Below are 26,926 nucleotides of genomic sequence, written 5' to 3' on the forward strand. Positions count from 1 at the left end.
TATACAGAAATATACAGCAAACTGCAGTAGAGTGAAAAAAAAAAAGAGCGTCCAAGCGTTCGGTCAGCAGAGCGGAATATTCAGTAAGGTGACCTCTGAGCGTAATATTCAGTAACGTGATCTCTACGCACATACTCCCAAAGACATGATAAAATATTGTACATATTTGTGGAGGAAACTAGAATAGTCCACTTTTGTCCTGTGTGCAAAAAAACAAAAAAAAACAAGTACGACCTGTTCATCTTCAGAGGAGAAAGGCAGCAATACACTATGGTACATCATCACACACACACACACTCACTCACACACTCACTCACACACTCACTCACACACTCACTCACACACTCACTCACACACACACTCACACACACACTCACTCACACACTCACTCACACACTCACTCACACACTCACTCACACACTCACTCACACACTCACTCACACACTCACTCACACACTCACTCACACACTCACTCACACACTCACTCACACACACACTCACTCACACACTCACTCACACAATCACACACACACACTCACACACACACACACACACACTCACTCACACACTCACTCACACACTCACTCACACACTCACTCACACACTCACTCACACACTCACTCACACAATCACACACACACACTCACTCTATCTATCTCTCTCTCTCTCTCTCTCTCTCTCTCTCTCACACACACACAGTCCCTCCACATGGACGTCTGCTGGCACAATAATGTTGTATATATTCTATAGGAAGCGTTTTACTACTAGCATTCATTAAGCTCATGTGCTAAACTGTCTCTGAATGGAACACATGGTTGACTGGAGAAGCGTCAGAATTACAATTAACCCCCATGATCAAAGACATTCAGTGTGAAACGCCGTTAAAACAAAGCCACACATGACTGAAATCAGTTCATTAAAAAGAAATGAAAATATAGATATATAATATTTTGGTTTGTTGTGAGGTGGCATTCAGGCTGTTCATCAAATTCTATCCCTCACACTCTCAAAATCTCACAAATCACATAAAATGCTCTTAAATTCACATTTACCTTTCACGTGTGTACAAATGCATGTGAGAGCATTCGTTTCAGACCTGTGCCCATAAATTGCTCTCACATTCACACAAAACAGCACTCAATTTCACAAGTTCACCTCTCACCTGCTCGCAAATTTAACTCCGATATACTCACAAAACACTCGCACGGAACGGATGCCTTCGCAATTTAACTTCAGACATACACCTACAAAATGCTCTCGCATTCACACAAAAACAAACACCAACAAAAAGACGCTCACTTTCACAATTTGACCCGAAATTAAAAAACGATTCATATTCACCATTAGACTGTACCTCAGATAAAATGCACTTGCGTTTCAACACTCGCACTGAATTTTACCGCATATGCCCACAAAATGCACTTGCACTCACTCACAAAACGCTCTCGCATTCACACAAAAACATCACATTCACTCAAACAAACAATGCTCTCGCATTCTCACACACAAAAACATCACATTCACTCACACAGTGCTCTCACATTCACTCACACAAATACTCTACATATACTCATGGAATGCTCTCACAATCACACGAACACTAACATTCATTAGAAAAAATATTTTCGCATTCATACAAACACCCACATTCATAAAATGCTCTCGCAATCACACTAAAAGACTAACATTCACTCAAATAATGCTCTCGCATTTACACAAAAACAACACATTCACTCAAACAATGCTCTCGCATTCACACACACAAAAACAACACATTCACTCATAATGCTCTCGCTTTCACACTCTGACATTCATTCATGAAATGCACTCACATTCACACGTAAACACTAACATTCACTCATAATGCTCTCGCTTTCACACTCTGACATTCATTCATGAAATGCACTCACATTCACACGTAAACACTAACATTCACTCATAATGCTCTCGCTTTCACACTCTGACATTCATGAAATGCACTCACATTCACACGTAAACACTACATTCACTCATATAATGCTCTCGCATTCACACAAACACTAACATTCACTAAATAATGCTCTCGCATTCAGAGAAACCTTCATTCCCACTGTAACCTCACAAACGTGTCCACAGAAATCTGTTTTCCATGTATCTGACAAATATTTTGTGGACGTGTGAGAAACATGTCAAATCTTGACCAGTCCGAATGTCACCTCAGGTTTGTCCTCAGCAAGACGAGAGAGTTGACAGGAGTGTAGTGAAGCTGCACGGTGATTTCAGCCACACTGCTGTGTGTAAGTCTGTGTTCATGGATGAAACGAGAAGACTGAAAGGCACAGAGAGATAGAGACACTGCTTCTCTCACTTTTTTTCTCTCTCTCCATTTCCAGACATCCGGGGTAAAAACTTGGGGAGTTTCCGCTGCCTCTAAGAGCCTGAGTGACAGGCGACAGTTCTACGAAGCAGTGGAGGAAGACGAGCGGAGGAGGACGAGTAGAGGTCTAGGTAAGGCTGGCGTTGGAGCTGCTGGCGTTGCTGCTCCTTTTCTGACCACACTGCACTATGGTGGGAACCTGAAGACCCATCTGAACCGAGAAGCTCCCGTTCCACACCTACAACACGACGTCAACACAGGAAATGTTACGTCTCAACATCTGTAACACACCTGCTATGAGTCTAGAAATGAAATCACATTACAATCGTGTGAAATCATTCCAGAGTAAAAACCACAGAGGTTCAGGAACCGGATGAGGAACTAAATTACATGCTGGAATTCATAACTAGCTCCATTCTCAAAACCAAAAACATCTGCTGCTTCATTCCAAGCTTCATTTTATTCAGAAGGAAGAACCACTGACTGAAATTTCCCACTTGAAAACAGGAAATAAGCACAGGAAGGAACTATGATTGGGAAAATAAAGAGCATCATGAACAAATTGGACTTCAGTGGCTTTCGTGATTGCAGCCATTTTTAATTCGAAAACAAAAGCATTGGTTCATTTGTAAAGTTTCCGTTCAGTACAGAAGCTCCACAAAAACAGATCTTCTTTTGAAGACAATTACAAGCCCTGGAAAAGGAACTAAAAGGTTTCTGGAACTAAGACCCTGATATAATGTGAATGAATAAGTAACTGAACTGGTTCATTAATATAAAGTCTCTTTGTAAACGTTTACAAGATGGTTTGTTTTTTTTGTTTTGGCGAACACAAGACGAAACTCATTCAGCCATTTTTAGCCTTTTATAGCATTCTGAGTCGCATGACATCACTTCTTGACATCTCTCACCCACCCACCCACCCACACACACACACACACACACACACACACACACACACCACACACCCACCCACACACAGACGCCTAAATATATTTTCCACGAGATGCTTTTTTTTTGCAGTAGCTTACCATAAAAGCTGGAATAACCGGCTGCTGGAACTTGGCCCTGAAGGTATGCAGGAGGCTTTTAGTTTTGGCGTTGTAGAAAGACAGTGTGCCTGGGAGGGGGAAAAAAAAAAAGTAAGGGGACTTTCCTTTGACGCAGGATTCGACATAGTGTTACACAATAAAATACGATGCTACGTGCACTTCCAATAAAAAAGAAACTGTAAATAAGAAGAGGCTGTAAACCCTTCTTACCTACACTTTGTGCTTTTTTATATTTCTAATTTAAGCATTATTTGCTTTCATATATATATTTATATAAATATAAATCTAGGGTTAGGGTTAATCCTAACCTACCTATATATTTCATAAGTTGTAAAAAATCAGTGGATATCTATATAAAGAAAGACACCCAACTTTTCCCTGTATGATAAAATCCATCTCAGTACTTTATTAGTTTGTTTGTAATTTAAGCGTTAATTTGATTTAACTAACCTGCTTCCTTCAACTAGAGTTAAAACCATCCTTATTCAGGTGATATCTAAAACAAACTGACCTTTAATGTGACCTTTAATGTCAACCTTTCGATGACCATAAGCTTAGATTTCATACAAGTGAAAAAAGCATCCCTATACTTTATTACATTATATTACTACTATATTATTATATTATTAATACCACTATACTTATATACTTAATATATACTTATATTACTTAATAAATACTTAATATTTTTCTAGAACATTTCGCATCCCACAGAGTTTTATTTACCCGTACACTACAGCAATTTGCCAACGATTACAATTAAATGAATTAGCAACTGTATTAGAACAAGCACATTAATAATAATAATAATAATAATGATTATTATTTTTTTTATTATAATTATAATTTTTATTATAATAATTATTAACCTTCTGATCAATCAGAATCTGCAATTCAACCTGACTCCTATATTTGAAATGCGTTTCAGTGTGGTGTCCTCACCCTCGTCGTAGTTGCAGTAGATGCCCATGCGGTCAGGGATGGGGCAGTCCAGCGTGCGGGCCTTGTTGTTGTGCTTGGCGCTGAGGCTCTGCTGCAGCCAGTTGTTGAGATGGATGCACCAGGAGGCGCCGCTCTTCCCCAGCTGATCGAATCGTCCGAGAGAGCGCAGCGCCACGCCCGCGGCAAACGCCTTGCTCTCTTTATCGAAGCGAACCTCCCAGTAGTGCTGCCCTGAATCAATCATGGTGTCACCTGCGTGAGAGAAGTTCCATCAAGAACAGCACAAGAGTGAGGACTTTTCCACATGCAGAATGCCGTCAAGTGTAAATGACGTGATTTCTCCTTCCACTCACCCAGGACGGTGTAGGACTCGGCCGTGAAGCGGTCTCGACCCACCCGCGCTGACGGTGCTCTCTTCGGAGACATCATGGCCGTCCTGTGGAGACAAACTCACATTAAAGTAAAGTAAAAGAATTCAATTATAAACGTTTATCTCAGGCAATAATCTCTAAAGGTCCTGAATAAAAGCTAATGAATTATGACCAATGAATTATTATAAAGGCATAACATTATGACCACCTGCCTATTATTGGGTTGGTCCCCTGAATAAAGGCTAATAAAGGATATTTCTCTCTCTGTCAGGAATATTTTTTCCTTCTCATTCTACTCCTCCACTCTACCCCTCTTTTCCGTCTTCTTTTTCTCATCCATCTTTTCCTCAACCCTATCTTCCTTTTTCCTTTTTCTTTTTCAACTCCTTTAACTTGTCATCATTCTTTCATCTGTATTTCTCTTCCCCTCCTCCATCTTCTTCTCCTTTACTCTTCATATTCCTCCCACTTCTTCTTCTTCACTTATGTCTTCTTTTTCCACCTCCTCCTCATTATCCTGTGTCTTCTCCACTCTTTACTCCTTCTTTTTCTCTTAACCTTCTCCACCTCCTCTCCTACATTTTCGCACCCTACTCTCTTTCTTTCTTCTTTTATTTTCTTCAACACCAAAAATAATCAAAGCTTCTTCACTGGAATATAATGTAATGTCCTTAAATTTGTAAAAAAAATAAATAAAAAAAAAAAAAAACGGGAAAAGGGAAACCACGCCCCTGAGACTGAAACACAGAAGCCACACCCCCTCACAGAGACTGAAGCACAAAGACCACGCCCCCTCACTGAGACTGATGCACAGAAGCCACACCTCCTCCACTGAGACTGAAGCACAGAAGCCACACCTCCTCCACTGAGACTGAAGCACAGAAGCCATACCTCCTCCACTGAGACTGAAGCACAGAAGCCACACCTCCTCCACTGAGACTGAAGCACAGAAGCCACACCCCCTCACAGAGATTGAAGCACAGAAGCCATGCCCCTTCACTGACCCTGAAGCACAGAAGCCACACCTCCTTCACTGAGACGGAAGCACAGAAGCCACACCTCCTTCACTGAGACAGAGGCACAGAAGCCACACCTCCTTCACTGAGACAGAAACACAGAAGCCACGCCCCCTGCAGTGAGACTGAAGCACAGAAGCCACACCTCCTCTACTGAGACTGAAACACAGAAGCCACACCTCCTCCACTGAAGCACAGAAGCCACGCCCCCTGCAGTGAGACTGAAGCACAGAAGCCACGCCCCCTGCAGTGAGACTGAAGCACAGAAGCCACATCTCCTCTACTGAGACTGAAACACAGAAGCCACACCTCCTCCACTGAAGCACAGAAGCCACAGCACTCTCTTTCTTTCTTCTTTTATTTTCTTCACCACCAAAAAATAAAAGAAAATTTAAGACAACATGGTTTAGAGCTTCTTCACTGGAATATAATGTAATGTCCTTAAATTTGTAAAAAAAAAAAAATTTTAAACAGGAAAAGGGAAACCACGCCTCCTCCACTGAGACTGAAACACAGAAGCCACACCCCCTCACTGAGACTGAAGCACAGAAGCCACACCTCCTCCACTGAGACTGAAGCACAGAATCCACACCTCCTCCACTGAGACTGAAGCACAGAATCCACACCTCCTCCACTGAGACTGAAGCACAGAATCCACACCTCCTCCACTGAGACTGAAGCACAGAAGCCACACCTCCTCCACTGAGACTGAAGCACAGAAGCCACACCTCCTCCACTGAGACTGAAGCACAGAATCCACACCTCCTCCACTGAGACTGAAGCACAGAAGCCACACCTCCTCCACTGAGACTGAAGCACAGAAGCCACACCTCCTCCACTGAGACTGAAGCACAGAAGCCACACCCCCTCACAGAGATTGAAGCACAGAAGCCATGCCCCTTCACTGACCCTGAAGCACAGAAGCCACACCTCCTTCACTGAGACGGAAGCACAGAAGCCACACCTCCTTCACTGAGACAGAAGCCACGCCTCCTTCACTGAGACAGAAGCACAGAAGCCACGCCCCCTGCAGTGAGACTGAAGGACAGAAGCCAGAACACCTTCACTGAGACAGAAGCACAAAGACCATGCCCACTCCACTGAGACTGAAGCACAGAAGCCACACCTCCTCCACTGAGACTGAAGCACAGAAGCCACACCTCCTCCACTGAGACTGAAGCACAGAAGCCATACCTCCTCCACTGAGACTGAAGCACAGAAGCCACACCTCCTCCACTGAGACTGAAGCACAGAATCCATGCCTCCTTCACTGAGACTGAAGCACAGAAGCCACACCTCCTTCACTGAGACTGAAGCACAGAGACCACACCCCTTTAGTTGAGACAGAAGCCACGCTCCTTTCACTGAGACAGAAGCACAGAAGCCACACCGTCTTCACTAAGACTGAAACAGACCATGCCCCCTTTGTTGAGACTGAAGCACAGACACCACGCCCCCTTCAGTGAGACTGACAAAAAACAGAAGCATCTGATTGGAGCAGGAGAAGTGGGCCGGACCTGGCCGGAGAGTGCATAGGAGAGCTGGTTCTGTTCTTTTCCTTGCGGATGTCCTGGATGGGCGTTTTCCCTCCGCTGCTGTCCCACTCCACACTCAGGTCCTCCACCTTCAGGTTCTGGTGAGCCGAACCCGAGTCCAGCTTAAACACAAACGCTGGAGCGAAGAGGAGAAACAGATCAAAATAAAAAGACTGAAAATCCAGAAACATTTACTGCATACTGATACAGCTGAGAGAAACATTATAAATTAATTCAATTCAATCAATTTATATAATTATAAATGAAATCTTAATCTAAATTCTAAAATAAAATAATTATATAAAATAGTCATAATTTAGAGTTTCTGTTTGCTTTGTATTTATGTTCTATTTATTATTTACTCTATTTATGAGTATAATTAATCATAATAATTGAAAAAATAAATCTGAAAGAAAAAAACAAAAAACAAAAAATAAACCCAAAGTTGGTTAAAAGTGTGTGTGTGTGTGTGTGTTGTCTTTAGCCCTACAGCTCAGTTTTGTGCAGGTCAATAACTTTATGCCTCGTTAATCTTTAAGTGTGTGTGTGTGTGTGTGTGTGTGTCTCACCAGATGTCTCCAGAGTAACCAGCTCGGAGAATTCTCCTGCTACAGCTTTATTGCACGCTTTCACCCGAAATGTCATGTAGCGTGTGTCGAAGCGAAGACCTGCACACACACACACACACACACACACACACCCGGGCATTACACACGGCAACAAAAACCAAATGACACGAACGTGGCTCAGTAACTCACTCAAGCGTCACACAGAGCTGAAAGATGGACGTTTCTTTAAAACACTCCTCGCTCTACCTGTGAGCGTGAACTGTGTCTCTTTAATCCCCTCCACCACCATCCAGGGATGCTCCTCTCGAGCGCGTGGAGGCCCCTCGTGGTTCGTTCTCCGGTACTCAAGGATGTAGTGGTCGATTTTAGAGTCCGGTTCCGGTAAAGTCCAGAGCACTGTGACGGAGTTATCACACACCTGACACTCAGACTCTACGATCTCCGGAGTAGCAGGAACTACACATGAAGAAAGAACAGAAAAAAGTCTACTAATCAATCCTGCTAGAATCTATGAAAATGTATGAATATGCAAATTAGAAGGAGTGGGCCTGACATGGGCAACTAGAAAACTCCCCCCAAAAATATTTTCTGAATTGAAGAGTTTTATTCCGAATACGAGTTTAAAACATTTTCAGTATTTATTTTAAATGGAGATTGTTTGTCTTTTATACAGGAAGAGTTAGGGAGTGATGGAAAATGCTGACTGTTAGAAAGCAGGTTGTTTTTTTTCCCCCCACTTCTTGCTCAAACTGCATGTGTGTGTGTGTTCAGGGTATGTGTGTGTGTGTTCAGGGTATGTGTGTGTGTGTGTGTGTGTTCAGGGTATGTGTGTGTGTGTGTGTGTGTGTTCAGGGTATGTGTGTGTGTGTTGTGAAACTGACCTGGGAGAAATTTGATAGCCTGAAGCATCTCTCGCTCCTGAGTGAAGTCCACCATCAGGTGGCTCATACTGTCACTCGCTTTAGCTTTCAGAGAGATACGAAAGGCTGGGGCCATGGTAACACTGTGCAACATGCACACACACACACACACACACACACACACAGTTAACACACAAGAGTTTTAAGAAATGGGTCAGTAAACATGCATAAAATCATGGGGATCATGGGGAAGAGAAATCCTGACCATCCACAGCACAGAGCATGTGAGAAGAATAAAGCAGAAGGAGTTGGTATTTTTTTTTAATACTAAATGAAGCTCATGTGGTCATCACACGTGAGCAGAGCCGCTGTCCGGCATGCCGTGATGGACTTAAAAAATACACAGAAGTGTTTTTTTTTATATTACATGTTACACCTGAATGATAGATCACTCGGTGATTCAGTGAGTCAAATGAGATTTGACACCTGGTCTGTTTGCTGAGTCGAAATCAGAGCTGATTCTTAGGATCTATTTAGTGCGTGGTTTAGGGTGATAAATAAATAGGGTAGAAAATAAATAAATTAAAAATAAATACATAAATAAACAAACAAACAAATAAATAAAAAGATTGAAAATAATAAATTATAAATAAATAAATAAATAGGGTAGAAAATAAATAAATAAACAAACAAATAAAAATACATGAGTAATAAACAAACAAACTGCATCCTAAATCACACAGCATATCTGATTCACCTCCTGCAGACGAATCGATTCAGAGTCACTTTCTCACTAAAGTCCTCCCTCAGAGCCTCAGGGTCCCAAGTATCTTCATCATGTTCTCACCTGACTAAACCACCTGAACCCTGATGCAATAAAGGGGTAAAATCTGATCATGTTGGATGTGATTCTTCTATCAATCTAACATTCAAAAGCCTGTTTTTTTTTGTTTTTTTTTATTCTGCATGCTTTGGGAGAGTAGAGTGCGTGAAACTCCGCTCATATACTCTGCTCCAACACGGACACGTAAAACCTCTGGGCTAAGAGCTAGGATGAGAGAAAGTAAAAGGAAGAGAAAGAAAATGGTGAAAGAAGATGAGGAGGGAATAAGACATGGTGAAAACTCTTGGCTAGTGATGATGATGATGATGATGATGATGAAGGTGTGTGGGCTGTAATGAACTCATCTATGATCTGCAGACTAGTGCACCGTTTTACGCCCCCCCCCTTGTTTTTAATTTACACATGTATTTTTAACCTACAGCAGAACAGTCACGCTGTTAAACAGTCTCAGGAGCAGATGTGCTCTAAATGATGCACGATAAGAGGAACAGGAGGAAAGCACTCAGGGGGACAGAAAAATATCCGGTGAAGCGGACTTCCTGTAATGAGCCTGAGGCTGATAGGTAGCAGATCAATGTTTCCTCTCTTAAAAAGAAGACGTAAAAAAAACGTAGCTTGTCATGTGACACAAATCTGCTCTCACAGCTTTACAAACACTGACACTGGAGACTCCTTCCACCGAGGATGATGGAAACTGTCACTATGGAAACTATAACACAGATGTCAGAGCTGCTGTTACAGAAAACTAATCACCTTCTGACCAATCAGGATCCAGACACTCAGCAGCTCTGTGGGAATAAACAGAAGCCGTGGCTGTTCTGCTTTAAGAGTAGTGTGGAGGGGAAAACGCTAAACAGTGCAGCAGTCTAAATAAAAGAAAAATAAAGACTCCAGGTGTACTGTACCTATCCTTTATGTCTTTAGCCGCCTGAAAGCAGAAAAGGAAGAGGAAAAAGAGGAAGAGAGAGAAACAGACAGAAAGGTGAAGAGACAGGGAGAGCGAGAGAGAATTAAACAATACATCAGTCATTATGAGCACAGAGACAGCCGAGACCAGCTCCGAGATCAACAAGCGCCACTTTCTTACAACGATGAGGTCAAGCTCAAGCCATAGCCATGATTTCATACATGTTAAAAAAAATCTGGCATTTAATTCAAATATAGAAATACACGTCTAAAAGGAATCACAAAAAGATCATATCACGAGTGTTATCATCTTCATTTTTAAATGTTGTCACATGGTGTTATTAAAAATAAGGAATTCTCTATGAAATAAACTCAACATTCTGTGTACGATTTAAGAAAAAAAACCTAACCTTTAAATAAATGTTTTTAGTGATAGGCTGTTTTTTTTTTTTGTTTTGTTTTTTTAAATACAGCTGTAACATAATTTTAATAAAGCTTTTACACTTCTTCTTCTCTGTTTGTTTTCCATCATTTTAGCTCATTTTGAAGCTAAAATTATTAAATGATTGCAAAATTAGGGCAGTGGTAGCTCAAGGGGTTAAGGCTCTGGATCGTTAAGCGGAAGATCGGGGTTCGAGCCCCAGAGTAGAGCAAGGCCCCTAACCCACCCTGCTCCAAGAGGGGCGCTGCATCATGGCTGACCCCTGAGCTTTGACCCCAACCCCATATACGAAGAAAAAAATTTCACTGTGCAGTAATGTATATGTGACAAATAACGACAACTTAACAAAAGACCCAGATCATTCACATAAGGAAATCGGCCATATTCAGAGTGGGCATGTACCTGAGCGAAGCCATCCATCTCAGATGAGCAGAGCGTCTGATTGGCCATTTCCAGCAGCTCCTCAGAACTTTCCAGGGCCTTTGTACAGGCGCTCAACTGATTCTGAGGAAACACGGTGTGGAGACATGCTCATCACTACACAGCTCACTTATGTATGTGTTGTAGCTTGTAAGTGTAACACAAGAATTTCCCTCATGGGATCAATAAAGTCTATCTATCTATCTATCTATCTATCTATCTATCTATCTATCTATCTATCTATCTATCTATCTATCTATCTATCTATCTATCTATCTATCTATCTATCTATATATCTATCAGTTTATTAAATGCTTTGGTGCAAGAAGATAAAAAAATGTGTAAATCTGTGGCGACCTCTGTGGTGGAAATGTGTCACTGCAAGTATCATATGTTAGGAGTATTCAAGGAAGGTTCACAGAGCTTTAATTTTTGACCACATTTGTGTGAAATATAAAAGAATCACTAGAAAGATTTATTCAGAGAAGCATGTACTCAGGAATCCATCGTGCTATAACAGTTGCGGTTACAGACGATTTACGATTTCTAAACAAATGTCTAGACGAGCAGCGCACTCTGGTGGCTTTTCAGATCACTAAACGCATCAAAGCACCACTCAAACATCCGAGACAAACATTAATAATGTGAACAGTTTTGTATTGTTTCTGCGATTATTCTGCCTTTAATTTGTCCGTATAACGGACATACAGACTAAATGATAGCTAACTTCCACTAGGTGCTCCAATTTTCAAGTTGCCTAGCAACAGCGTCTTCTCCACAGTGCTAGGCTAATATAAAATTACATGCTGCATTTGAACGCACCATAAACTCCATATGATCTAAACACAGATTTGTGATAAATATGATAAGTGAAATGGACAATAATGAATTCTACAATCACACACACACACACACACACCCTCACACACACTCAATCTGATAAAGAACCAACGTCCAGTCTTTGTATGAAGGTCAAACTGAAGATCATAAGCAGGATTATACAGAGACAGGTGCAAATCCTTGAGGATCAGTTCAACTCAAGTGTGTGTATGTGTGTGTCCAGGTGTGTCCAGTCCTACAACTGAATACTAAACACTCAAGCCTGATTCATGTTGATTCATGATGAACACTCGGGTCTGCTTCATTATCAGGACGGCTTTTAAAAACCTTCACTTCAGAGCTACATGAACAAAGCAAACACACACACACACACACACACACTTGTGAAACATGTTTAATTAATGAGAAACACCACCAATTATTTATGGATCCACCATGTAAGACAGGATGTAAAGGTTCACCGTTAAAATTAGGTGTTACTCTCACAAGTTTAAACTATGGTGATGGAGGAGAAAGAGGAGGCGTGGCCTCTGTCTGTCAGTCACAGTGAATAAGGAGGAGACGGTGTGGCCTCCGAGTCTGTCAGTTACAGTGAATAGTAAGTAGGACAAAGAGGAGGTATGGCCTCTGAGTCTGTCACTTCCAGTGCATAAAGAGGAGAAAGAGGCGTGGCCTCTGCGTCTGTCAGTTACAGTAAGTACAGAGGAGGAGTAGGCATGCCCTCTGAGTGTGTCAGTTACAGTGATTACGGAGGAGGAGGCGTGGCCTCTGCATCTATCAATTACAGTGAATAAGGAAGAGAAGGAGGCGTGGCCTCTGTGCCCATCACTAACAGTGAATAAGGAGGAGGAGGTGTGGCCTCTGCGTCTATCAGTTACAGTGAATATGGAGAAGGAGGAGGCGTGGCCTTTGCATCTGCCAGTCACAGTGGATATGGAAGAGGAGGCGTGGCCTCTGTGACCTTCACTCATTATGAATAAAGGAGGAGGAGGCGTGGCCTCTGCATATATCAGTTACAATGAATACGGAAGTGGAGGAGGCCTGGCCTCTGCATCCGTCAGATACAGTAAATATGGAAGAGGAGGAGGCGTGGCCTCTGTGCTTGTCACTCACAGTGAATAAGGAGGAGAAGGCATGGCCTCTGCATCTGTCAGTTACAGTAAATACGGAAGAGGAGGAGAAGGTGTGGCCTTTGTGTCTGTCAGGTACAGTGAACATGGAAGAGGAGGAGGCGTGGCCTCTGTGCCCGTCACTCACAGTGAATAAAGGAGAAGGAGGAGGCGTGGCCTCTGCATCTGTCAGTTACAGTAAACATGGAGAAGAAGGCGTAGCCTCTGTGTCTGTCAGTCACAATGATGTAGGCGTGTCCTGTGTATGCATCAATCTCAGTAAAGTAGGTGTGGCTTTATGCCTATCAGTCACAATGAAAGAGGTGTGGCTTGAGTGCCTGTCAAACCTCTCCATCAGTTCATACTGATAATTCAATAATGTACATGAGTGTACACACACCCACCCACCCCCACACCCCCACACACCCCCACACAGAGAGAGTTGCCAAGTGGCCTGTGTGTGATACTGAACTTAAAAATCATAAGGTCTGAATATGTACATTGAGGAAGTACAATACCAGTTAAAAGGGGCGTGGCTGTAGTTTCATAAAATCTGAATGTACTGATCAGCACGAATGTGCAGACTTCTGAGTCTTTTTCTGTTTTCTAGTGATGGAGTCATCATGCAGAAAAATGCATTATTTAATAAAGAGTAAAAATGTAACATGTAAAATATATTTAGTTTGATTCGTGTTGAAGAAAAGAAATCAGCTCTAACCTGAAAATCGTAAGTGCGACTGGCTCGCTCCTGCTTGATTCGGGTCATCATTCCCTCCTTCAGCTCATCCAGAACGGCATGCAGAGAGCTGAACTCTGACTCCAGATCCTCCTGAACACGGGTGGAGTTTGCCTACACACACACACACACACACGGCCAGTGAGAACAGCTTTGGCTTGAGCCAGACATTTATCAAGCTGATGTCTTGACTTTACTAGCGACTTCTCACTTCATCACATGGCAGACGTTTTCCTCTGTACAATGTGATTTATTTGAGGAATAAAACACTTGTGTGTTGCACAGCTCTAATTATAAGGCAAAAAAAATCCACATTTTCAGGTTTAAGATACTAGTTTTACTCACCAAACCCTTTCCTAAATGAGCCTTGTTGTATTTATAAGCTTTCACTACTTTAAAATTATGTCTCTATATAGTAAAAAAAATGATAACTGTATGTTTGATTTAAAAAAAAACAGGATTTCAGCAAATATCAAAGCTTTAATTATACACATAAATGAATTTTAAGTGTATTACATCCATGTCCTCAGAGCAACATACCTCCAGGTTCTGTAGATTTTGCTTCAGGCAGCAGATGAAGTTCTGAATCTCCTCATTTTTCAGCGCCAACGTGTTGACGATTTTTTGGAGAGACTCCTGAAAAATGTGCGCATAATATAAAACACACACACATAATGATGCTTTTAGCAAGAGGTCTCGAAATAAATCTCTAACACATACACTATATTGCGTTCCCACAAATCATTTAGTTCAGGTGTCGTTTTTCAGGGGTTGGGCTCGGCCCCTTAGTTCCAGTGAAAAGGAACTCTTAATGGAGCTCTTAGGAACTCTTCAGCTTCATACCAAGACATTTTGGACAATTTCATGCTTTGTGGGAACAGTTTGGGGATGACCCCTTCCTGTTCCAACATGACTGCACACCAGTGACCAAAGCAAGGTCCATAAAGACATGGATGAGTGAGTTTGGTGTGGAGGAACTTGACTGGCCTGCACAGAGTCCTGACCTCAACCCCATAGAACACCTTTGGGATGAATTAGAGCAGAGACTGTGAGACAGACCTTCTCATCCAACATCAGTGCCTGACCTCACGAATGCGCTTCTAGAGGAATGGTCAGAAATTCCCATAAACACACTCCTAAACCTTCCCAGAAGAGTTGAAGCTGTTATACCTGCAAAGGGCGGGACAACTCCAGATTACATTCATGTGCATGGAAAGGCAGACGTCCCAAAACTTTTGGCAATGTAGTGTAACTACGCGATAGTAACCATGACAACGCACCCCGATGATGTCCTCAAAATGTCTTGGTATAAAGCTGAAGCATTAAGAGTTCCTTTCACTGGAACTAAGGGGCCGAGTTCAACCCCTGAATTAAATGAAGTGGAGGGGTGTCCCAAAACCTTTGGCAACATAGTGTATTAATCATCAGATAATACCTGACATGACATGTAACGTTCATGTATATCTAAATAAGCATTCTGTCTGTTGGAGCTCAGCTTTAGAGACACCAGTGATGTTGAATGTCCACTTTTTAAAACCCAAAGTGAGCCAAAATTCCCCCACAAGTGTCTGACCAATTTGAGACATTTTGCAACACATATCAGGTTTTGGAGAGAAAAACATATGCAGAAAGGTGTCTGTGGAGGTGGAAATGTTCTTTAAATCTTCTTGATGTGAAGGGCTGATCCTCCTCCACGCCCTGATCACCCTGAGATCACACACACCACTGCTGTAAGGTCTTTAACACAACACACAGGCTGTACTAAGCAACGCAGGAGCATTATGATGAAGATGATGAGAGCAAATATGATGAAGCATGTTTCTGTAGATTTATAGACTAGTGTAAATGTAAATAGTGTGTGCTTGAGCCAATCAGACTTTCTATAAAACCCCGCCTTTGACATGCACCTGCTGCTGATGAACAACTTAACATATATATAAAAATATAAATATATATTTATATTTTTATATATATGATCTGTATTTGCAGATTTATGTTCAGGATAAAGACTGTGTGCCCTTGTGTGTTGTCCTGCAGTGCAAATAAAGCCGGACAGATGAGAGCCTCGTGCATCAACTCTGCTCGCTCTCTCTCTCTCTCTCTCTCTCTCTCTCTTTGTCATCTCCATAACATCACGAGCGTTTTTTAAATCTCTTCTCCCTCACCTTTTGCTCGTCCATGTCGCAGCACCGTGACTCCGGCGTCCGATGCCTTGGAAAGATAAAATAATGTCTTTATTTATTTATTTATTTCTTCTCCCCCAGATCCTGCGGATGATGCTGTTATAGAGCACAGAGCTCAGAGGTGCGGGGTGACGTCATCGCCGGTACCGGAAATACATTTTCAGTTGGATTAAAAAAAAGACTTGAATTCGATTTATAAACCTAAACAGTTTTATACTTTAAAAAACATATATATTTTAAAAAGCACATTCTATTAACCGAAAATAAAGAAAGTGGGAAAAAAAATCGCTTTGTAAAGGCATCGCATCGCCAGGCTTCGTCTAAGCCAATCAGACAAGAGTGTCTCATCCGGGCATTTGTTTTTTTGGCTAACAGGCTAACACTGTTTTTGTTGAATGAGAGAAAAAAACTTTTCAGTTATATTTAACTAGATACTTATATATCTAACCAACTCTTGTCTAACCTGAAGAGATTATATTAAACTATTATAAAATGCATATAATACTATCCCCTAAAGAAACCGTCTTATGCTTTGTACGAACTAGTTTAATAGCTAACGAGTATTAGCTACATAGCTGAAGCGATTTGTGGGAGATGTAGTTTCAGTTTTCAGTTGTGTTCGGACTACAAACAACTGAAACGGCTTTTCAAAATAAGAAAAGGGGGGATGTTTTGTTCAAATAAACACTACAGATTCGTAAAAATAAAATATATTTAAAATGTACTGTAGTATTATTGATAAATTTTATGAACGGCAAAACAAAACATTAGGCAGAAACATGACGCGCGTGCGCTGCCTGGAGGGTTTCCATAGTGTAACAGCCACGTCGTTTTCATCGCGTTTTAAAAATGTTTTTATTTTCCCAGTTTTCTCAAAATAGTTATAAACATGAAGCCAAGAGAGACAGTTTGTCAGAAAATAGTGCTGACAATTTTTTAGATATAAGTATATTTTCCCCACCACACAGGATAAGAGTTTACGCTATAATAAAATCTTTAATCAGATAACATTTGTCATAGATAAATAATACATAGTTACAGTGTAATGTGCAGAACAATGACAAAAATATAAATCCTGGCTAAATTATCAGTAGATATACTGTTACAGGGCTTTATGTGTAAAGGTGAAGGATAGAAATAGTTGCCATGGTGGAAGCTCAAAGACTGGACACATGGTGACTGAGAATGAGATTTTATTGATCCATTGCGAATGGAGCCTGGAACTGGGAGGAGCAGAGTTGTGAGGGTACCTGTGAGTGGCTGTGGTGATTTTGGAATTGGGTGGAGCTTAGAAGTGGTAGCCATGGTGATTTTGGATTTGGAAGAGTTTACAAGTGGGAGTCAGAGTGATTTTAAAACTGTGTGGAGTTTAGAAGCGGTGGCTGTAGGGCTGGTGGAAACGGAGGGACTGGATCTCGTTGATGGGGTAGTACAGGTCGTTCATACGCCTGGTGCGTCGCTCTTCCATCAGCAGCCTGCGGGAGCGCTCTCGAGCAGCCTGTTGTTCCAAGCGCTTCTCCACCCGCTTCCTCCTCAACCACCTGCACAGAAACACACAGATCAGGTACCTGTAGTCACTCTAATTAAGAAGAACACTGTATAAAGATTACCCATAATGCATTGAGATTATTGTGATGTAAGAGAGCTTTTAAAGCACAAATCCTGTACACACTGAACGTTACACACTTGGACAGAAAATGTGTGTTGTGTGTGTTGTGGACTCACAGTCTGAAGGCTTTCTCACACTCCTCAGGTTGGTGCAGGTAGCTGCTGCTCTCCATCTCGAGCCTCTTCATCTCCTCCAGCTGTCGCTCCTTCAGCTGCTGCTGTTGCTTCTTCTGCAGCCAGTGTTTAAAGGCCTCCTCGGCGTCACAGCAGTCCCTCTGCGCACATCCAGAGACATGGATACACACACGCTGCAGCGTTAACTAATCACAAACACACACACACACACACACACACAGCTGTATGGTTATCATCTAGACACGTGCTGCACTTCTGCTTGTCAGGAACACGCTCCTGATTCGCACCTTTCCGCTCATCCTCTCCATCTCCTGAGCTCTCAGCACTCTCCTGTCCTCCCGGAGCTGCTGCCTCTTCTTCATCAGCCACGCCCTGAATGCCAGCTCATTCTCCTGTCGCTTCTGCTCCTCCTCCTCGCGCCTCCGCTCTTCCTCCTGGATCATACGTTTTAACACAGAGTTTATTAGGTGGTGTTTTACGCATGTTTGTTATTGTTAGACGAGATGTGAGTGCGATGTTGTCGCCACCTCTCTGGCCATTTTCTCTCTCCTCTCCTGCTGTTTGTTCAGCATTTCTTTCTGCTGCGGCGAGAGGAAGAAGGTGGCATGGGAAGTAACCCCGCTGGCCGACTGGACCCTGCGCTTGCTGTCGTGTCTGAACACCACCCTTTGCGTGTTGCTGGCTGAATTGGGACGTGCCCGAGGTCGTGGCGGAGGCCTGGGTGCGTAGCGAGGCTCGGAGGAGGCTGAAGAACCGGAGCTGGAGAGCAGTTTCGGGGAGGAGGATGGACTCTTGCCTTGTTCTCGCTGAGTCTCGGGGAGAGGCGGGAGCAGCCCGGGACTCTCCACCTCTTTCAGACTCACTAGATCAAACTTCCCGTCCTTCTCCACCAGCACTCGTCCTTCTCTGCGTCCGTCTGCTCCATCGCTTTCATCCTGAGAGGAGATCTTCAGCTTCAGCAAGTGGTCCGAAACGTCCGCCGAGCTGTCCTCCAGGTCACTAGCAGGAACCACCAGGTCCACCAGCGTGTCTTTGAAGTGCAGACGACGGCGGCGCGTCTCGTCCGGCGCCTCCTGGTCCTGCAGCTGCCTGTTGGCCTGCTCGATCTTTTTCTGGATGAATTTCTTCTCCTCTTCATCATCCTGCTCGTGTTTAGAATCAGCGTCGACATCTAACTCGTCCTCCAAAGGGTCCATGGGCGTCGTCCATCTTTCGCTATCTCCATCGTCATTTTTACTTCGCCCTTCATCAACTTCCTGCCGTTGTTCCTCGTCTTCCAGCTCGTGGTCTATCTGGGCTTCGAAGTCTTCTTCATCCTGGTTCAGATAAAAGCAGGAGCAGTTAAGCGCAGGATGGAACACAGCCGCCTAAAGCTGTGAAACGTGGGTCAAGATGGAAATGAAATCTGTCCCATGCATTTACTTTTTTGATCATATGGATGTGTGCAAAAGTTTGTACCCCCTGTGGTTTCTGGGTGAAAAACAATGAAAGATCTTTAGAATCCGGAGTTTGTGTAAATTTGATGCCATTAGCAGCTCATCAAACATGCAAAAGTTTGTGTCCCTCTTAACCAGCTGCAGTCATTAAGGACACTAATGACCTAAAACCCAAATGTTTAATTTATTAACTCTTATTTAAGGCATTAAATATTCACGCAGTCGTGTCACGGGTCAAAGGCAGTCTGAGAAAAAAACAGCTTCCACGTCCTCTAAACTGCGAGTGTGAATCTTTTTTGTGTATGTGTTTGTGTATAGAGGACAGACAGTGAGTGTGTGTGAGGAATCAGACACGGGGACTCTTTGAACTCTATCCACACACACATACACACACACACACACTTTCACAGAAATGCAGAACTATGTCTCACTTAAATACATTATTAAATGCAGCCTCTTTATGTATCTGTCTCCATTTTCAGCACACACACACACACACTCCTACCTGCTGACCGTTCTTGCTCTCCTCACTGATCAGCCAGTCCAACTCTTTCTCAAAGTCATCCTCGTAATCCTCTTGAGTGTTAATGTTCATGGCCATGTTCCTCTCTCTCTCTCTCTCTCTCTCTCTCTCTCTCTCTCCTTCTCCTAAATAGAATCCAATAATAAATGAATTAAGAAACATTTTTGTATATAGACATTATTATAACAGAGTCAGCGCTTTGTAACAGTCAGGTAAAGTTCTCGCACATCATCAGAACAGAGGAGTTTACGACCACGCTGCAAGGTCTTTGGTTTTTTTTCTGTTCTTTTGCTTATTAATGTCATCATATCAGACTGAGTGTGTATCAGACTGAGTGTGTGTATCAGACTGAGTGTGTATCAGACTGAGTGTGTATCAGACTGAGTGTGTGTATCAGACTGAGTGTGTATCAGACTGAGTGTGTATCAGACTGAGTGTGGTGTATCAGACTGAGTGTGTGTATCAGACTGAGTGTGTTTATCAGACTGAGTGTGTATCAGACTGAGTGTGTATCAGACTGAGTGTGTGTATCAGACTGAGTGTGTGTATCAGACTGAGTGTGTATCAGACTGAGTGTGTGTATCAGACTGAGTGTGGTGTATCAGACTGAGTGTGTGTATCAGACTGAGTGTGTATCAGACTGAGTGTGTGTATCAGACTGAGTGTGTGTATCAGACTGAGTGTGTGTATCAGACTGAGTGTGTATCAGACTGAGTGTGTGTATCAGACTGAGTGTGTGTATCAGACTGAGTGTGTGTATCAGACTGAGTGTGGTGTATCAGACTGAGTGTGTGTATCAGACTGAGTGTGTATCAGACTGAGTGTGTGTATCAGACTGAGTGTGTGTGTCAGACTGAGTGTGTATCAGACTGAGTGTGTGTATCAGACTGAGTGTGGTGTATCAGACTGAGTGTGTGTATCAGACTGAGTGTGTATCAGACTGAGTGTGTGTATCAGACTGAGTGTGTGTATCAGACTGAGTGTGTGTATCAGACTGAGTGTGTATCAGACTGAGTGTGGTGTATCAGACTGAGTGTGGTGTATCAGACTGAGTGTGGTGTATCAGACTGAGTGTGGTGTATCAGACTGAGTGTGTGTATCAGACTGAGTGTTTAGCAGACTGAGTGTGTGTGTCAGACTGAGTGTGTGTATCAGACTGAGTGTGTGTATCAGACTGAGTGTGTATCAGAGTGAGTGTGTGTATCAGACTGAGTGTTTATCAGACTGAGTGTGTGTATCAGACTGAGTGTGTATCAGACTGAGTGTTTAGCAGACTGAGTGTGTGTGTCAGACTGAGTGTGTGTATCAGACTGAGTGTGTGTATCAGACTGAGTGTGTATCAGACTGAGTGTGTGTATCAGACTGAGTGTGTATCAGAGTGAGTGTGTGTATCAGACTGAGTGTTTATCAGACTGAGTGTGTGTATCAGACTGAGTGTGTATCAGACTGAGTGTGGTGTATCAGACTGAGTGTGTTTATCAGACTGAGTGTGTGTATCAGACTGAGTGTGGTGTATCAGACTGAGTGTGTATCAGACTGAGTGTGTGTATCAGACTGAGTGTGTGTATCAGACTGAGTGTGGTGTATCAGACTGAGTGTGTATCAGACTGAGTGTGTGTATCAGACTGAGTGTGGTGTATCAGACTGAGTGTGTATCAGACTGAGTGTGTGTATCAGACTGAGTGTGTATCAGACTAAGTGTGTGTATCAGACTGAGTGTGTATCAGACTGAGTGTGGTGTATCAGACTGAGTGTGTGTATCAGACTGAGTGTGTGTATCACACTGAGTGTGGTGTATCAGACTGAGTGTGTATCAGACTGAGTGTGTGTATCAGACTGAGTGTGGTGTATCAGACTGAGTGTGTATCAGACTGAGTGTGTGTATCAGACTGAGTGTGGTGTATCAGACTGAGTGTGTATCAGACTGAGTGTGTGTATCAGACTGAGTGTGTATCAGACTGAGTGTGTGTATCAGACTGAGTGTGTATCAGACTGAGTGTGGTGTATCAGACTGAGTGTGTGTATCAGACTGAGTGTGTGTATCAGACTGAGTGTGGTGTATCAGACTGAGTGTGTATCAGACTGAGTGTGGTGTATCAGACTGAGTGTGTATCAGACTGAGTGTTTAGCAGACTGAGTGTGTGTGTCAGACTGAGTGTGTGTATCAGACTGAGTGTGTGTATCAGACTGAGTGTTTATCAGACTGATTGTGTATCAGACTGAGTGTGTATCAGACTGAGTGTGTGTATCAGACTGAGTGTGTATCAGAGTGAGTGTGTGTATCAGACTGAGTGTTTATCAGACTGAGTGTGTGTATCAGACTGAGTGTGGTGTATCAGACTGAGTGTGTGTATCAGACTGAGTGTGGTGTATCAGACTAAGTGTGTGTATCAGACTGAGTGTGTTTATCAGACTGAGTGTGTGTATCAGACTGAGTGTGTATCAGACTGAGTGTGGTGTATCAGACTGAGTGTGTATCAGACTGAGTGTGTGTATCAGACTGAGTGTGGTGTATCAGACTGAGTGTGTATCAGACTGAGTGTGTGTATCAGACTGAGTGTGGTGTATCAGACTGAGTGTGTATCAGACTGAGTGTGTGTATCAGACTGAGTGTGGTGTATCAGACTGAGTGTGTGTATCAGACTGAGTGTGGTGTATCAGACTGAGTGTGTGTATCAGACTGAGTGTGTATCAGACTGAGTGTGTGTATCAGACTGAGTGTGGTGTATCAGACTGAGTGTGTATCAGACTGAGTGTGGTGTATCAGACTGAGTGTGTGTATCAGACTGAGTGTGTGTATCAGACTGAGTGTGGTGTATCAGACTGAGTGTGGTGTATCAGACTGAGTGTGTGTATCAGACTGAGTGTGGTGTATCAGACTGAGTGTGTGTATCAGACTGAGTGTTTAGCAGACTGAGTGTGTGTGTCAGACTGAGTGTGTGTATCAGACTGAGTGTGTGTATCAGACTGAGTGTTTATCAGACTGATTGTGTATAAGACTGAGTGTGTATCAGACTGAGTGTGTGTATCAGACTGAGTGTGTATCAGAGTGAGTGTGTGTATCAGACTGAGTGTTTATCAGACTGAGTGTGTGTATCAGACTGAGTGTGGTGTATCAGACTGAGTGTGGTGTATCAGACTGAGTGTGTGTATCAGACTGAGTGTGGTGTATCAGACTGAGTGTGTGTATCAGACTGAGTGTGGTGTATCAGACTGAGTGTGTATCAGACTGAGTGTGTGTATCAGACTGAGTGTGGTGTATCAGACTGAGTGTGTATCAGACTGAGTGTGTGTATCAGACTGAGTGTGGTGTATCAGACTGAGTGTGTATCAGACTGAGTGTGTGTATCAGACTGAGTGTGGTGTATCAGACTGAGTGTGTATCAGACTGAGTGTGTGTATCAGACTGAGTGTGTGTATCAGACTGAGTGTGGTGTATCAGACTGAGTGTGTGTATCAGACTGAGTGTGGTGTATCAGACTGAGTGTGTGTATCAGACTGAGTGTGTGTATCAGACTGAGTGTGGTGTATCAGACTGAGTGTGTGTATCAGACTGAGTGTGGTGTATCAGACTGAGTGTGTGTATCAGACTGAGTGTGGTGTATCAGACTGAGTGTGGTGTATCAGACTGAGTGTGTGTATCAGACTGAGTGTGTGTATCAGACTGAGTGTTTAGCAGACTGAGTGTGTGTGTCAGACTGAGTGTGTGTATCAGACTGAGTGTGTGTATCAGACTGAGTGTGTATCAGACTGAGTGTGTGTATCAGACTGAGTGTGTATCAGACTGAGTGTGGTGTATCAGACTGAGTGTGTGTATCAGACTGAGTGTGTATCAGACTGAGTGTTGTGTATCAGACTGAGTGTTTATCAGACTGATTGTGTGTATCAGACTGAGTGTGTATCAGACTGAGTGTGTGTATCAGACTGATTGTGTATCAGACTGAGTGTGTATCAGACTGATTGTGTATCAGACTGATTGTGTATCAGACTGAGTGTTGTGTATCAGACTGAGTGTGTATCAGACTGATTGTGTATCAGACTGATTGTGTATAAGACTGAGTGTGTATCAGACTGAGTGTGTGTATCAGACTGAGTGTGTATCAGAGTGAGTGTGTGTATCAGACTGAGTGTTTATCAGACTGAGTGTGTGTATCAGACTGAGTGTGGTGTATCAGACTGAGTGTGGTGTATCAGACTGAGTGTGTGTATCAGACTGAGTGTGGTGTATCAAACTGAGTGTGTGTATCAGACTGAGTGTGTTTATCAGACTGAGTGTGTGTATCAGACTGAGTGTGAGTATCAGACTGAGTGTGTATCAGACTGAGTGTGTGTATCAGACTGAGTGTGCTGTATCAGACTGAGTGTGTATCAGACTGAGTGTGTGTATCAGACTGAGTGTGTATCAGACTGAGTGTGGTGTATCAGACCGAGTGTGTGTATCAGACTGAGTGTGGTGTATCAGACTGAGTGTGTATCAGACTGAGTGTGTGTATCAGACTGAGTGTGTGTATCAGACTGAGTGTGTATCAGACCGAGTGTGGTGTATCAGACCGAGTGTGTGTATCAGACTGAGTGTGTATCAGACTGAGTGTGGTGTATCAGACCGAGTGTGTGTATCAGACTGAGTGTGTATCAGACTGAGTGTGTATCAGACTGAGTGTGTGTATCAGACTGAGTGTGTGTATCAGACTGAGTGTGTATCAGACTGAGTGTGTGTATCAGACTGAGTGTGTGTATCAGACTGAGTGTGTATCAGACTGAGTGTTGTGTATCAGACTGAGTGTGTGTATCAGACTGAGTGTTTATCAGACTGATTGTGTGTATCAGACTGAGTGTGTATCAGACTGAGTGTGTGTATCAGACTGATTGTGTATCAGACTGATTGTGTATCAGACTGAGTGTTGTGTATCAGACTGAGTGTTGTGTATCAGACTGAGTGTGTGTATCAGACTGAGTGTTTATCAGACTGAGTGTGTGTATCAGACTGAGTGTGTATCAGACGGAGTGTGTGTATCAGACTGATTGTGTATCAGACTGAGTGTGGTGTATCAGACTGAGTGTGTGTATCAGACTGAGTGTGTATCAGACTGAGTGTTGTGTATCAGACTGAGTGTTTATCAGACTGATTGTGTGTATCAGACTGAGTGTGTATCAGACTGAGTGTGTGTATCAGACTGATTGTGTATCAGACTGAGTGTGTATCAGACTGATTGTGTATCAGACTGATTGCGTATCAGACTGAGTGTTGTGTATCAGACTGAGTGTGTGTATCAGACTGAGTGTGGTGTATCAGACTGAGTGTGTGTATCAGACTGAGTGTGTATCAGACTGAGTGTGGTGTATCAGACTGAGTGTGTATCAGACTGAGTGTGGTGTATCAGACTGAGTGTGTATCAGACTGAGTGTGTGTATCAGACTGAGTGTGTGTATCAGACTGAGTGTGTATCAGACTGAGTGTGTGTATCAGACTGAGTGTGTATCAGACTGAGTGTGTGTATCAGACTGAGTGTGTATCAGACTGAGTGTGTGTATCAGACTGAGTGTGTATCAGACTGAGTGTGTGTATCAGACTGAGTGTGGTGTATCAGACTGAGTGTGTATCAGACTGAGTGTGTGTATCAGACTGAGTGTGTATCAGACTGAGTGTGTGTATCAGACTGAGTGTGTGTATCAGACTGAGTGTGGTGTATCAGACTGAGTGTGTATCAGACTGAGTGTTTATCAGACTGAGTGTTTATATCAGACTGAGTGTGTATCAGACTGAGTGTGTGTATCAGACTGAGTGTGGTGTATCAGACTGAGTGTGTATCAGACTGAGTGTGTATCAGACTAAGTGTTTATCAGACTGAGTGTTTATCAGACTGAGTGTGTGTATCAGACTGAGTGTGTGTATCAGACTGAGTGTGTGTATCAGACTGAGTGTTTATCAGACTGAGTGTGTGTGTCAGACTGAGTGTGTTTATCAGACTGAGTGTGTATCAGACTGAGTGTGTATCAGACTGAGTGTTTATCAGACTGAGTGTGGTGTATCAGACTGAGTGTGTATCAGACTGAGTGTGGTGTATCAGACTGAGTGTGTGTATCAGACTGAGTGTGTGTATCAGACTGAGTGTGTATCAGACTGAGTGTGTGTATCAGACTGAGTGTGGTGTATCAGACTGAGTGTGTGTATCAGACTGAGTGTGTGTATCAGACTGAGTGTGTATCAGACTAAGTGTGTATCAGACTAAGTGTTTATCAGACTGAGTGTTTATCAGACTGAGTGTGTATCAGACTGAGTGTGTATCAGACTGAGTGTGTATCAGACTGAGTGTTTATCAGACTGAGTGTGGTGTATCAGACTGAGTGTGTATCAGACTGAGTGTGTGTATCAGACTGAGAGTGTTTATCAGACTGAGTGTGTGTATCAGACTGAGTGTGTATCAGACTGAGTGTGTGTATCAGACTGAGTGTGTGTATCAGACTGAGTGTGTATCAGACTGAGTGTGGTGTATCAGACTGAGTGTGTGTATCAGACTGAGTGTGTATCAGACTGAGTGTGTATCAGACTGAGTGTGTGTATCAGACTGAGTGTGTATCAGACTGAGTGTGTGTATCAGACTGAGTGTGTATCAGAGTGAGTGTGGTGTATCAGACTGAGTGTGTGTATCAGACTGAGTGTGTATCAGACTGAGTGTGTGTATCAGACTGAGTGTTTATCAGACTGAGTGTGTGTATCAGACTGAGTGTGGTGTATCAGACTGAGTGTGGTGTATCAGACTGAGTGTGTGTATCAGACTGAGTGTGGTGTATCAGACTGAGTGTGTATCAGACTGAGTGTGTGTATCAGACTGAGTGTGTATCAGACTGAGTGTGTGTATCAGACTGAGTGTGTGTATCAGACTGAGTGTGTGTATCAGACTGAGTGTGTATCAGACTGAGTGTGTGTATCAGACTGAGTGTGGTGTATCAGACTGAGTGTGTTTATCAGACTGAGTGTGTGTATCAGACTGAGTGTGGTGTATCAGACTGAGTGTGTGTATCAGACTGAGTGTGGTGTATCA

At 43.0% G+C, this 26,926-nt stretch overlaps 2 protein-coding genes across 2 annotated transcripts in view; both read right to left on the reverse strand.

Moving 5' to 3' along the window:
• Window positions 1-34: 34 nt before the first annotated feature.
• fsd1 (fibronectin type III and SPRY domain containing 1) lies at window positions 35-16,327 on the reverse strand. Its single transcript, XM_058390194.1, has 13 exons — window positions 16,164-16,327; window positions 14,539-14,634; window positions 13,981-14,112; window positions 11,296-11,397; window positions 10,451-10,473; window positions 8,723-8,844; window positions 8,088-8,297; window positions 7,842-7,940; window positions 7,255-7,408; window positions 4,704-4,786; window positions 4,351-4,602; window positions 3,388-3,476; window positions 35-2,594 (listed from the first exon to the last, which is right to left on the reverse strand). Exons 1-13 carry the CDS (start codon window positions 16,176-16,178, stop codon window positions 2,484-2,486), a joined length of 1,488 nt encoding a protein of 495 aa, XP_058246177.1. The 5' UTR covers window positions 16,179-16,327; the 3' UTR covers window positions 35-2,483.
• A 1,030-nt stretch (window positions 16,328-17,357) lies between these two features.
• The window catches only part of ccdc181 (coiled-coil domain containing 181), a 57,477-nt gene continuing 47,908 nt past the window's right edge, over window positions 17,358-26,926 (reverse strand). The window contains exons 2-6 of the mRNA XM_058390197.1: window positions 19,866-20,008; window positions 18,452-19,240; window positions 18,212-18,358; window positions 17,907-18,064; window positions 17,358-17,722 (exon numbers count right to left, since the gene is read on the reverse strand). Coding sequence (XP_058246180.1) covers window positions 17,551-17,722; window positions 17,907-18,064; window positions 18,212-18,358; window positions 18,452-19,240; window positions 19,866-19,961 — 1,362 coding nt within the window. The 5' untranslated portion in view covers window positions 19,962-20,008 and the 3' untranslated portion in view covers window positions 17,358-17,550. The remainder of the gene's footprint in view (window positions 17,723-17,906; window positions 18,065-18,211; window positions 18,359-18,451; window positions 19,241-19,865; window positions 20,009-26,926) is intronic.

This window comes from Hemibagrus wyckioides, linkage group LG05 (genome assembly GCF_019097595.1).
Source record: "Hemibagrus wyckioides isolate EC202008001 linkage group LG05, SWU_Hwy_1.0, whole genome shotgun sequence".
Taxonomy (NCBI): Eukaryota; Metazoa; Chordata; class Actinopteri; order Siluriformes; family Bagridae; genus Hemibagrus; species Hemibagrus wyckioides.

What these genes read in the sequence shown, in the direction of transcription:
- fsd1 (XM_058390194.1), bottom strand. An exon ending in GCTAAAGACATAAAGGATAG is followed by an intron (nt 8,845 to 10,450) that starts GTACAGTACACC and finishes CATGTTGCACAG; the next exon opens with TGTTACCATGGCCCCAGCCT. An exon ending in CTACTGCAACTACGACGAGG is followed by an intron (nt 3,477 to 4,350) that starts GTGAGGACACCA and finishes TCCCCCTCCCAG; the next exon opens with GCACACTGTCTTTCTACAAC.